The 13882-nt window shown below is 41.4% G+C and overlaps 1 protein-coding gene across 4 annotated transcripts in view; it reads left to right on the top strand.

Annotated features, from left to right (window-relative positions):
* The window catches only part of CLK2 (CDC like kinase 2), a 129454-nt gene that overhangs the window by 63388 nt on the left and 52184 nt on the right, over positions 1–13882 (top strand). For all 4 annotated transcript variants that reach the window (XM_085637964.1, XM_085637962.1, XM_085637965.1 and 1 more), the window contains 7 exons: positions 6192–6358; positions 7119–7353; positions 9541–9634; positions 10060–10126; positions 11343–11459; positions 12814–12980; positions 13326–13420. In XM_085637964.1, coding sequence (XP_085494090.1) covers positions 6192–6358; positions 7119–7353; positions 9541–9634; positions 10060–10126; positions 11343–11459; positions 12814–12980; positions 13326–13420 — 942 coding nt within the window. The remainder of the gene's footprint in view (positions 1–6191; positions 6359–7118; positions 7354–9540; positions 9635–10059; positions 10127–11342; positions 11460–12813; positions 12981–13325; positions 13421–13882) is intronic.

Below are 13882 nucleotides of genomic sequence, written 5' to 3'. Positions count from 1 at the left end.
TAATTCTACAAAGAGCTGCAGTTCAACTAGTCATTACTAGATGTCCCTCAAGTCAAATGCAAAAGCATTGAAATTATTACATCAAGCTGCAGTTCCACTAGTCGTTACTAGATGTCCCTCACGAGTCGAATGCAAAAGCATTGAAACCCTTTACCAACTATCACCAACGTGTATTCTATAGTGTTCGTCCTACTGTGAGATCATTAACCAAATGACCCCATTTAATGTTTGATCATATGTGGAACTTAGTATAACATGCCAGATATCGGAGTCGTTTGGACGCAAGTAATCTATATTAGAATAGAATAAACCTTATGTAATAAGAGGTGTAAGTGCCGAGTTTGACGGGAAAGCATTTTTTGAGCTTACAATGTTGGCTTGTAAATGATCACAGCTCAGTCAAGGTCGCCACCATAGCCTCCTAAAAGCAGGTAACCTTCGGACAGGCCCAAACCGTATGCTGAAAGTCATCATCCAAAGTTGCACCTGGGGCATGGCCTGGCATCGGAGAACAAACCACTAGTTCAGGTCAAGTTAGGTATACTTTGTGCATGTAGTTAGTGTGTGTACTTAAATCTTGTTTTTGGAGACCGTCTTGACCTGCTCTAGCGTGTATTATCACTAGTCTGTTAGGTCCCCACCCCCTATTATGTTCCAGTTATTCCTCGTGGTAGAGTAGTCGTTAACTCAGCTGCCCAGCAGCACATTGGACAGTAGGGTGGCCGCTTTTCTGTCTCCCCCATGACCTAATAAAAGCCCTTGAAGGTTTGTTTTTAATCCTGATCCCATTTCCCAATTTGCCTAATCACATACGTCAGTTAGTGGCCTGGGCCATGTATGGAGAATATGGTTTTATTGGTGTCCCAGAGACGCCGTACTTGTGCCAACAGTGTTTCGCCAGCTTATTCAGGGAGTCGTCCCTGGTGAATGGTCCCATCAACCACTCCAATGGCTGATGACCGTGTAACCCATGTGTTATGGCTGTCTTCTCGGGATTGGGACTTGGTGATAGCCACTTTACAGGCAACTATAATTAGGCCGCTGCGTAGTATAGCTTATAACCTGTGCCCTCAGTCTGTTCTTATCCAATGGATGGTGCAAATTGTGCAGTGCCACTCGCTATCTACTGGTTCCCCAGATCAGGTCTGTCAGGACACTGTTCAGTTCTCAAAAAAAATGTCCCAGTTAGTAGTACGATTAGACTGAGAAGTGGTATAGCAGCCTTGGTAACACTAGCATTTTTGCAATAGCCACTCTGCTCATTGGGAAAGGGTTTTCCAAAATTATAGTGTCTGCCTGGTGCTGGTCACCACTTTAGTCAGGTCCCCCAGAATTAGACCTAATCAGTGTGGTGTATTTAAATGCATCAAATATCCATTCTAGGCCGCTATCTACCACCCCTGCTCGCTCAGCATCGGCTAGTTACCTTGAAGGAAATAAACATGTCTTGGATTGGTTAATTTGCAACCCGAAACTTCCCTAAAGGTCTCTAGCCCCTAGATCACGGGTGGTGCTGATTGCTCCGTGTTGCGCAGATGAAGGCATGCATCATCTGCTATGAGTAGCCGGTGTCCCTAGTCCTACAGTTTAGTCCCAGGAATACAGGTGTTACTTGGGCCGCAGAGGCCTCCGCTGGTCGTAGCCGGCGGCCAAGCATTCGGAGCACTAACAAAGCACTGTAGCGATGCCGGGAGAGATGTCCTGCACTGTGCGGGCAGGAAGAGGGTTGCGCCTCCATCTGCAGGATAATTGTACATGGGTCCAGATCAGGAGCCCATAAGTGTGTATCCCCCCCCTCCCCGCCCTTTTTACTTAGGTGGGAAGTAAAGAATTTGCCAGGGTTGGTGACCCTTCACACCTCTTAAAATTTTGCAGTCATGAAAGTTAGGAGCTGACCCTTGCATACCTGGTTCTTGCAGTTAAATTATCATTTGAAAAGAAAGAAAGCAATCCCTGTAGGGAACACGCGGAAATAAACTAATAAAATTTGTGTAACTTTAATTGTTTGTGCGTTTAACTTTTTCAGTACTTGTATTCTTTCTGTTTGCTGAAAACTCGATTCATATTTTATTGCATGTGACTGTCTTACTGGCTTGTGAAAAGTTGCTAGGGCTGTGAGCAATCTGGCCGATTGGCAAACAAACATTCTTGAGACGTGGCAGAATACAGACCTTAAAGGGTTGCTGGCTTGAAAAGCGGGACCTGTGACTTTAGCACAACACAAACCCCACGAAAATCCCACGAAAGCGGGTCAGAATATCATTGTAGTCGTTTCTCATCCACACCACCATATTATATGCACATCATTATTCTTTCGAAGTCTGTGCTGCTTCAATACAAGAGTGCCGGGGGGAGTCAATACAGAGACTCAGAGCCGTCTCAAGTGAGGTGTTTTCTGTGGGGAAGTTCTAGTTAATTGCATTGTTACACTTTGTCTTAAAGGGTGTTGACCTATGTTTACTTTAGGCAAAATGAGGCCACACAGGGGTAAGTGATTGGCTAATTGAGTGTGTGACTGACTTGTAAATGCTTGCTCCGGAGGGGGTGGAGGGAAGTGGCGCGGGAGGGAGGGGCGGGGGAGCAGCTGGCTCCTGATTGGCTGCTGCTCTCTTCAGAAGCTGTCCTGCCAGCAGCTTGGCCATTCCACATCATGCCAGGCTGTGCGGAGGTGCTACAGACGCACTGGTGAAAGCTAGATGCCCTTCTCACACTCAAGAGAACAGAACAGTCACATTGCGCTGACTGCGAAGTTAACAAGCACGGTCTTGTGTAGGAGCTGGACATATGCAAAAATGAAAAGCGTGGACGCTAATGTTAGCGGACCGTGCGCGCTACAAAATATTGAAATCAACAAATGCAAAAGTGAAAAGCGCACCGAGCCAAACAATTAAAGAACATGACTGCGAGCCAAAAGTGAAAAGCGCGGCTGCTAATGTTAAGCGCAACATTCATGTCCATGCTTGCAAAATGACAGGCACTTTGAGGTAGAGCCTAGTGCAGCGTGCATGCGCTGCCCTAGGAAAATGACCTCTTGGAATCACACTGGACATTTCACAAGCTTGTGCATGTGGTTTTTTTGGGAGCATTTTCTCTATTGGGTTTTGCGCGCAATAGGGAAAAGGTGTCCCACCTTTCCAAGGAAATGCATCTGCCCACGGTTACGAGCAGCGATGCACAGTGTGCAATCTGTTATGTGTCAGATTTCACACGAGCGCGCACGCATCACTTGCGGGACGCTGCACCTTCATTCCTCGCATCCCACGGAGTTTTGCCTTCAGGAGCGAGCAGCTGCATTGCCTTTTGAAGGTGCTTTAGAGATTTTGACAAACTCTAGAATACTAGAGTAAGGAGGCACCCATGCTGAGATTGACTGCCACAGCCTTCCCAAAATAATGCCAGTTTAAGGCCTCTGCTCCTTCCAAGAGACGTGACCGGATTTAGCCGCAATCACGCCACTGATTTTTAGTTTGAACAAAATCCTGTGTGCAGATCACATGCAAGCTTGTATCTGAAGCAGAGGAAAGAATGCTCCAAGGCCCGTGAAGGCAGGATATGTTCATATGCACTTACACTCCATTCGGCTGACAGGAGCTACACAGAGCTGGTGTTTGTGAAGTGGTGCGAGGAGGCTCGTCACTTGCCAGCCCTGGATCTGACACTCAGTACCCTGTCTCTTCCTGCGTGGGCCGTGGGATCTTGCCCCGCGCACCACTCGCCTTATACCAGATGGAAACCGCGCCAGTGTCTGCGTCACCCCCAGGCCTGTGCCTGCCCACTGCGCTGCCCCTCTCTCAAATCCAGTCACTCGATATACCGCTGCGCTGGCGACTGACTCTTCCTTTCCTCTCGATTGTAAATCTTTTCATAGCTTTGTACGGGTGTAGTCACCTTGTCTGCAGAGTTAATGTACATACCTGGCAGGCCCGTAGGTTTAGTGGCAGGCTTGGGATAGAATAAGTCTTGTGTAGTCTGACACATGACTGCCTCTGGCCCAGTTCTGCGCTGTCTTGAGAAGCGCCCCCTTGTGATGCATTCTCTTGAAATTAATTTTGCCTAAATTACTTCCGCAAACACAACATCCTGTCCTCAAAGTTAGCAATAACCAAATAAGCACTCCGCATAACTTAACTTTATGCTGTCTATAGCCTGGCACTCTCCTTCCCCCATATGCCGTTTTTGGGTCGAGCCTAGCGGAAGCAAAAACATACTTCTCAGCGCTCTTCCAAGGTATGTGGCGCTATATTTTCGGATCGCAGTGTGTGGGATCATGTACTGCATTGCTAAACACTAAGGTCCCAAAGGCGAGACCTATTGGCTATGCCAATGCTCGTTTTTAAAGTCACAGGTCCCACTTTTCAAGCCAGCAACCCTTTACGGTCTGTTTGCTGCCACGTCTCAAGAATGTTTGTTTGCCAATAGGCCAGATTGCTCACAGCCCTAGCAACTTTTCACAAGCCAGTAAGACAGTCACATGCAACAAAATATGAATCGAGTTTTCAGCAAACAGAGTATACAAGTACTGAAAAAGTTAAACGCACGAACCATTAAAATTACACACAAATAGTTTATTTCCGCATGTTACCTACAGGGATTGCTTTATTTAGTTTCAAATGAAAATTTAACTGCAAGAACCAGGTATTCAAGGGTCGGCTCCTAACTTTCATGCCTGCAAAATTTTAAGAAGTGTAAAGGGTCACCAACCCTGGCAAATTCTTTACTTGCCACCTGAGTAAGTAAAAAGGGCGGTGGGGGGGAGATACACACTTATGGGCTCCTGATCTGAACCCATGTACAATTATCCTGCAGATGGAGGTGCAACCCTCTTCCTGCCCGCACAGTACAGGACATCTCTCCCGGCATCGCTACCGTGCTTTGTTAGTGCTCCGAATGCTGGGCCGCCGGCTACGACCAGCGGAGGCCTCTGTGGCCCGAGTAACCTGTATTCCTGGGACTAAACTGTATTGCATTTATAAAGATAGGCACAAGAATTTTAATAAATACTGTTTTTTATGTAAATGTTTTTTTAATCACCTTGAACGAGGAATCCTTTTTTACTTAATGAATTTATTTTAATAAATCACACATTGCATATACAAAGGTGTATAATTGTGAATTTGAGTTTACTTTAGTATTCTTGTGCTGTACAGTAAAACTAGTACCGAAAGATAGGAGACAGACTATAATCTTCCAGGGGGGGGGGAGATAATATTGTACATTTTTACTGGGGGACAATTCTATTTGAACCTTACTTTGATTTGCCAGAGGGTCGCAAGCAATTCAAACAATATAGTACGTAGCATTGGTAACCTGAATTAAAGCACTGGTATAGACCAACAAAAAGGATCGAACAATAGCAGCAAAAAAAAGAAATTAGTATGATATTCTAGCGTAATGCTTTGTCCTGTAGAAATGAAACGAAATTTTAAAAAGCTTAAAAATTCCCATTTAGTTTTTTTTTTTTCTCCGTTTTGTTTCAATTAAAATAGTTCATTTTAAGTTTGTGTACTTGTTTCTGTATTTCTGTGGATTGATTTGTGGCAGAAGAAAAAGCTTTTTACCTGCTCTTTATAAGTTTCTAATCGTTGGCTTCCCATCCTTCCCACCCTCTTTGTACATGTTCCTATTAGTTTTATCTTTAACTCTGAAGCGTGACCTGTACAGTTCTAGTGGATGAAAACTGCTTATAAAAGTATGAAAGATAAAGTGAAAATTATTAGTGAGTTGGTTTGGGGAAATATCCATGATGGCAGACTATACTCTAACATTCCCTTGGAAAAATTGCTGTTGGAATCCTAATCGTTGTAGGCTGTGATTTAATCACGGTTAGCTTACTGTGCAGTATAGCTATTATAAGATATGAATAACTGTCTTTATTCACCCATATCGGTCTATCCAATTCTGCTTGTACTACCTTATGCCTAAAATTCTTGCATCGTTTTTTAGCTGGTATTTACTTCATTAACATAGTGTCGTGGGAGTGTATTTGTGATTGGGCATACATGCTATCACTGTGCAAACCTGCTATTAGGTTGTTCTCTTGCTCTGGGGCGCTAGATCAGTTTCAATGCTTGGAGAATTTGGCTGAGGCGGTCTGTTACGAACACGTTCACATAGTTGATGTTTTTTGTGGCTGGGAGCAGATGTTGGCTTTTCCTTTATCTGTCCTTTGACTGGGTAATCTTCGTTTACAGATGCCACATTCAAGAAGGTACCGTTCTTCGGAGCGTGGGAGCAGAGGCAGCTATCGTGAACGTTACAGGAGCCGTAAACACAAAAGGAGAAGAAGCAGGTCCCGTTCAAGCAGCAGTGAGCGGGACCGGCGGCATCGCCGTGAAGACAGCTATGTGCGCTCCAGGAGGTGAGCGTGGAAAATAATAAATATCTTTTTAATGCAACTTAATTAAACATTTAGGCACCTAGTGGGGGAGAGAATATTGGAAAACTAGTTGGCCGTATTATAGCTCCCATGTATATGCTTTTCTAGTGGGTGCCGCAAAATGGAGTGTGTATGTTCCTCAGACATCTGGACTTCATGCTTGTTGGGCGTGATGGAGGCAGCCTACTTAAGCTGTTCGTTTTACAGTTATTGCTATTAATTAATTGTTCTTTCCCGGGATCAATTAGTAGACCAATCTGTAGTAATGCAGTTCAGTGTATATTTTGTAGAGTCCTTAACTACATTGTTTTCTTCATGATTTCCCAGTGATGGATGAATGTTCTTTAGTATTCTAATTCATGCGGGTGGTTTGCTTTCTTGAATTCTGTGTATTTTATTGCCCTCTTCCTTTGTACTAACATTTAATTGCAGATGAAGATATTGATGTTTGCAAGCTACTTTAGATGTCCTTGTGAGGGTAGAGTATCATTTTTACTCTGCAATCCTTCGTGCATCAATGCTCGGGTGCCCTCATTTTGACAACGACAGTCTTGTTCCTATGTCACAGAAGTTTTTTAATTTTTTATTTCTGTTCTGATTTTGTGCTTATTTTTTGGGTGGGTCTTATCCTTGTACTACATCTTTGGGTCTGGCTGCACAATGACCAGCAGAGAAGGACCAGAATGAGCCACATTTGGAATATTTGAGGAATGCAAGGGTAATGACTTTGGTTTTGTGTTAGCTATGATGGCCGTTCGTCTGATCGAAGACCCTGTGATCGACGGTACTGCGACCACCACAGACGATGTGAGTACAGCAGAGACCGCTGCGAAGCCTACTGTGAATCAAACTACCGACGCTCCTATGACTACCGCCGTTCACGTGACCGCGACGAAAGCTACAGGAGCTGCAAAAGCAACCGGCGTAAGCAAAGGCGGAGAAGGCGCCGAACCAGGTCACGTAGCCAGTCTTCGTCGGTGAGTACGCTACCATTTTTTAAATAGTGGTATGCCCACACAATAGTTTGTTCTTTTTTAAAGGTTCATGAAGATTTGGTAAGTTGAAAAATTATTTTATATATAATTAGGGTTGTGCATGTCAAGGAAGGTGTTTTTTGTAGCATAGTGTTGAGTTTGATTTAGTGCAATCAATGGTTCAGGCTGACACTTGAGCATCATCCAAGAGGGCCTCGAAGGACTCTTTGCCATGAACAAACTCTTGTCCCTCCCTAGTTGTGGTGTCACTTATCTGCCATTCTCTAGGAGAGGTTTTTGTTCTTTCTGTGGTGTGATCCCATTTGTCTTGGCTCTTTAGCGTTTAGCAACCATACTATAAAATAAATACATACATTACATACATTTTGTAATTGAAAATGCCAATTTAATGCAAGGTCCAGAAACACTTATTTCATGAGTCCACCCGTAAGTTAGCAGGTGCTGCCTTGCACGTCTTCAAATTCATGCTAGATTAAATCTTGGTATTTGTATTGCCTATCTCAAAATATATATGGTGCCTGCTTGGTGGTTGTGTGCTTCCGGCAGGGGTTTCAGTTGGGATGCCTTTTATACTCTAGAAGAGGGGCCCCAGTTAAAGACAGCAGCAGCAAAGACCTTCTCAGTTTCCTATGGTATTTACCTGATAAAAGCAGAAAATTAATTGGTGTCTTAGAGGCATAGTGCCCCTCAGCCATGGTTGTCCTGTAGGCCTTAAAGGTTGTCCCCACTGTAACCTAAAGGGGAGGCTTCCCCAAAATTATATATTTATAAATAGTTTAGGAACGACTTGATGGTGCTGAAGTCCGTGTCAAAGATGTTTGTGAGGTCTCACGGTCAGGTTGCTGTCTGGGCCAGTTCGCACATAAATCCCTTTCTCCCAATAGCCCTGAAGAGCCTGCCCATGTTAACCCTTTAAGATGTCTGGTCTAGTAACACTAGATAATACAACAGATGACTAAGTCTTGGTGGTTCTGCTTAGAAGAAGACTAGGGCATTACTGGCTTATTTAGAGTATAAACATGAAGCACACATTACATATAATCTGTCCTGCCGTGCATTCTCTAGTTATAATGCACCTCTTTGGTTCCTGCTTTACCCATTATCCAGCTGCTCACTTTTAGTGTTGTCCCTTGTTGCTCTTAAGGTTTTTCAGAAGGTTGATCTTGACAAAGAGGTCCTACTTGGCTTTAATTTGTGCTAGGTCAGTGTTGGTGGGGAACGCTTAAAGGTTGTATTGGAATGTTCACCATTTGTTCCCAACTTTTGTAATGTTTTATTTTTTGTTTTGGGCCACTGTTCCTTGTATCATCCTTCCATTTATCACTGCTTTTAAGCCTCATCAGTTACCCAGAGTAACTAATAATGGAGCCTGTGGTTCTTCACTGTACTATCCACCAACCTTTTCTGTCCCTTAACCTTTAAATTAGGCTGCTGGAATCTAACCCATTGTACAGCAAGCATGGTGCTGTCAGAAAGGCTGTATTTCTTTCAGTTCTTCTATCCACATGTGTCAATTTGATGGATGAATTTTATACATGGACCAAATGCTTTTATTTTTTTAATAGCGAAATTGATCAGTTTGTATCAGCTGTCTTGTGCATCAGTAGATGCCTGGAAGTCTCCAAAACATTCATTTCATGGCAATAGTTTCTTCAGCCACAATAGTTAATCTCAACCTTGGTTTTACTTTGTTTTCATTGAAAACTATCCATGATTTCTGGTCATTCTCCTATCACAATTGAAGAAATGTAGCCTTTCTGTCAACTCTGAACTGTACAATGAAAGCCTGGTACTGCTGTCATTTTAGTATTTGTCCCAGGGTATGGGGAGTGTTTTCCCATGGTCCAGCTCTTCTTGCGTTCTGCTGCAGTGGGTCGGGGTGGGTCTTTAGGATTTATTTTTTCTTTGCAACAACGCAGAATGTTTTTTTCTTTTTTTGATTTCTGAGTTAGTGTATTGTATCTTGACATGTTCCCTTGCAATATCCCTATCGTTATATATTCCTATGTGCCGTATGAATTGGCCTGGAATCTACTGCACCCCTCCTCCTACTCCTCAAACAACATTGTGAATGTCCAAACCATCCAATGTGACGCTGGCTACTGCGCTGGTTTGAAAAATCTGATTGGCTGGTGAATGACGAATTTGCCTGGATTGACATGGTAACAGCGGAGCCGACAAAGCACAAGAAGGGGCAAGAGTGTGGAAGACGACGTTGAAGGCCATCTGATCTATCACATCGGCGACTGGCTACAAGAAAGATGTACAGCCAAATCGTAACATAATTTAGCTCTCTAGTTAAGATACCCCCAAAACGTTGCAGACCTGTCTTCCTATCTTTTATATTTTCTTTTTTCTTTTTTTTCTTTTACACCTTTCCTTCCTTACTCCCAATCCCTTCTTTATCTTAAATACTCCCTTCTATACTGTTTGATTTATTACATGAAGTACAGGAGACATTTTTTTAAAGCAAGCTACTTATGCAGTTGGTTTATGCCTTCTGCTTCAGACATTACCGCCCCATTGCTGATGTGACATCTTTATTATAATTAGTTTTGCGCCGGCGAGTGCTTTTTTTTATTTAAGCGTTCGCCATGGTTAGTCCTCTCTGCCAGGTCTTGTTTTATTAAAAGCTGCAGTCTATTCCAGAGATCTGGATCTCATTCGTTGTTGTCTTTTCATTTTTAGATGAAATTGTCAGTACCCTAGGTGAAGGAACTTTTGGTAGAGTTGTGGAATGCGTCGACCACCGTAGGTGAGTTTGCCAATCTGTGTGCATGCACTCCAGAATCTTAATTATGGCGGTGCAGTGCTCTGTGGGCCAGCATAACCTTGCAGACCAAGTTTTTTGGTTTATGCATTTTTTTTGTGGCCTATTATAGTCTGCCACACATACTTTTGCTCCATTACAAAAAGAATTCTAGAAATTGCTTACAAAATCCACAACCGTGATATTGACTTCAATAAAGCAATTCATATATTAAGTACAAATGGACAAAAAAAACAGAACAGGAAGAGGCATTCACATTGACAGGCTAAGCAAAATGTTCTCCACATTCAAGAATAAAAATCTTTAGTTTTTTTTTTTTTAAACAAAGAACAATTCGAGGTTTAAAAATAAAAAATTATACTAATGTCCCTCTCCTCGTTTTGATGATGGGCCTGTTTCAGTTTTGAAAAGGGACTGAAATGCAACAGGTTTAACGCTGAAGTTGTTGAGCATTATTGGGGGAGTTTCTCCCATTTTTTTCCCTTCCTGAACATTGAGGAGAATAATACTGCTTTGTTTGCGGTCTTTAGTATTATTTTTTTGTCATTTATATATGTACTTGATATGTTTGATTTTTTTGGTGGGGTTAATATCAAGGTTTCAGTTTTTGTATACAGCTTTTCCAATTATTTTTTAATATACTCTCGACCATAAATAAGGTGATTGCCCAAATATGCCCTCCCCGTTTTAATTCTTATGATCTATTGGACTCGTATAGTGAAATATACTTTATTTCCAGGTGACAATGTGTTTTGCAATTGTATTGTTTCCCTAGCACCTTGTTCACATCAAAGGGTGCATCTTATGTAATCATTGTGATATTGGAAAGCTAGCCTATGTAGCTGGACCGCTTGTAATGCAAAATAAATCCTGAAGAGGATTGTGGTGCTGAAATGATTCCCTCTACATCATAGACTATTATCTACTCGTATGTAGTAATCCTGCTACACAGCACTATTGTTTGACCAGTTAAAACACTTTAAACCTTGAATTGAATAAATGAACAAACTTCAGATGTTGCACAAAACATACTTGGAAGTTATTGATGTTTAAATTTGTTTCACTAAAACAAATGTAATACAAATGTGAATTAGAACAATTTGCAAATAAACTTGTGGCGAACACTGTAAACATATCGCAGCTTTTACATTCTCTTATATTGTCCATGAAAATATGCTCTTAACCTTGTTTAAATTTTCAGAGGTGGAGCACGTATAGCTTTAAAAGTGATCAAGAACGTGGAGAAGTATAAGGAGGCTGCACGACTGGAAATAAATGTGTTGGACAAAATAAATGAGCGAGACCCAGAAAACAAACAGTAAGGCACTTTCCAGATGCGGTTTTCTCCAGTATTTTTATGATCTTGCAATGCATCTTTCGTTTGTGCTGTTAATCGTTTCTCCAGAAAAATAGCTCCATGTAGTATGGATTTAATCTTGCAGCGAGCCATGTTATTTGCGTTACGGGGACTCGAGGCCTGGTTTGTCCTCTTGTGCCTTGTATTAATACTTTCCCTTTGCAGTGATAGTGCTACATATAAATGGCTTGAATTCTGAAATTGTTTGCACCTGATGCCTAAAGTCAGCAGACTCCTTCTTTGCCAGTAGTTAATGAAATAACCTAATTTTTAAATTCTTCTCATATGCTTCACAATATTTTGGTGACCCATGTGCTCCTACAGTGTTTCAATGTGCTTTTCCCCACAACCCGCAAACTGAATTGGAATTGGTTTTGTAGGTTTCCTTAACCAATTGAGTAACATTGGTATTAGAAATTCACTCCAATATCCATATTATTACTGCTCATATCAAGTTGGGTGCAAGAGAACAATTGGAACCCATTATCCTAGCTTGCCTACATACGTTCTAACAATCGTCACATAAAACATTAGAAGGCTTGCAGTCCTCTCAGTATTACAAATACTTTTTTTGAACCAGTGTTACAAAATCATCTTTAATCATTGGTTTGACAATGAGTTTAATTCACTTTATGTACAGGACTCTTCTTCCACAGTACACTCTTGTGTAGTCCTTAAGTTGTCATTCTCTATAAGTGACTTGGCACTCCAGAGATGCTGAGGTGTGACTAGTTAAATGTTGTTGGGTAATAGTAATGACAACACATGTATTTATTTGAAGGTATAGACATGGAGTGATAATTTAGTGACATCCCAACAACTGTTGGACTGTACTATGAAAGACCACTATTCTGTATTTGAAAAAATGTTCTGATACTCGGACTGAACACTGCACATTGAATTGAAGTATATTAAGCTACCTTCTCTTTAAGCAATTGGAGATGCTGGTGTGATGTACATGTCCTCAAAGTCACAAGGGAATATCTCATTTCGACACGTGACATTTTTGGATGATTTTTGTGTATAATTTAAATGACAAACTCAGTTTTGTGATCTTGTGAAATCCACTTTTAAAGATTTATGTTGTAATACTGGAACAAGTGAAATATTCCTGTAACACTGTGGGGAGAGCAAGATTATAGAAGTTTTCTGAATTGGTTTTGTGGTGATCTAGGCAAGCTGCCATTGTTAATCAGTGAGTGAATCAGGATGGTTTCTCTTGGTAGGTGACAAATTGAATCAGCATCTGACTATCATGAAATATGACTGGAACATTGTGTGCTGTCTTCTCACTGCCATACTGCTTTCTCATCAGTTTGTGTGTGCAGATGCTTGACTGGTTTGATTACCATGGCCATATGTGTATCTCTTTTGAACTTTTGGGCCTCAGCACTTTTGACTTCCTGAAGGACAACAACTATCTTCCATATCCCATTCATCAGGTCCGGCACATGGCCTATCAGCTCTGCCTAGCTGTAAAATGTAAGTCAATTAGTGTCTCTAGTTTGCTTCTGAATTTCTGACCCCAATCTTTTGCTATACTAATTGTTGTCTTTTTGACAGTTTATTTCTGTATTTGTAAAAATGTTTCTCAAAACCTTTATACTGTTCAGTTCAATATCCTGAAGAGAGGGGAATTCTTCCATTGCTACTTGCTCATAATGTTTAATATGTTTCCCTTAGATAGTTTACGTTTTAAAGCTGCTTCCTGTATTCTGGATCATAATGAAATTGGCTGTTGCTTGCTCCTAATGTGTGCCACAGTTGAATAGATCTTATTGTGAGTGTTTGGTCTTCATGTGAATTTACTTGCTGCTTTCTCTTTAGTTCTTCATGACAACAAGCTGACGCACACAGACTTGAAACCAGAGAACATCTTGTTTGTTTCTTCGGATTATGAGCTCACTTACAACATTGAAAAGGTAACCCAGCAGCCAGTTTAATTTTATTGTTATTTTCATTGACTGTTGTTGCTTCTATTTCAATCCTTGAGCAGTAATGAAATTCACTTGTATTCAGTAGCTGACATCTACTGAAAGCAAGTGCTTTGTAGATGACATAATTTGAATTTTATATATTAATGAGGTTCAAATTGTGGAAGGTGGTCTTCAAAAAGTGCCTATTGCAGGCCCTAGTTTTTCCTCAAGATTTTTTTATATAGGCGCTTGCCAAATTTAATATATTTTATCTGAACTGGCTGCATTTTAGACCTGGCAACTTAATGGATCTTCAAGTTCCTCCACACACTACATTGGTGTAAAACATAATAGGCATGCAGAAAAAAAGACCTAGTTAAAGTTCCAGAATGAACCTGCACATCCGAAATGTAATTGAAGTGTTACATCTCAGTACCCGCAATTGTAATATTGAAATTTATTTTTGAC

This window comes from Triturus cristatus, chromosome 12 (genome assembly GCF_964204655.1).
Source record: "Triturus cristatus chromosome 12, aTriCri1.1, whole genome shotgun sequence".
In the NCBI taxonomy this organism is placed as follows: Eukaryota; Metazoa; Chordata; class Amphibia; order Caudata; family Salamandridae; genus Triturus; species Triturus cristatus.
Note: the sequence above shows the minus strand (reverse complement) of the source record. Positions and strands in the feature narration are given on the sequence as shown.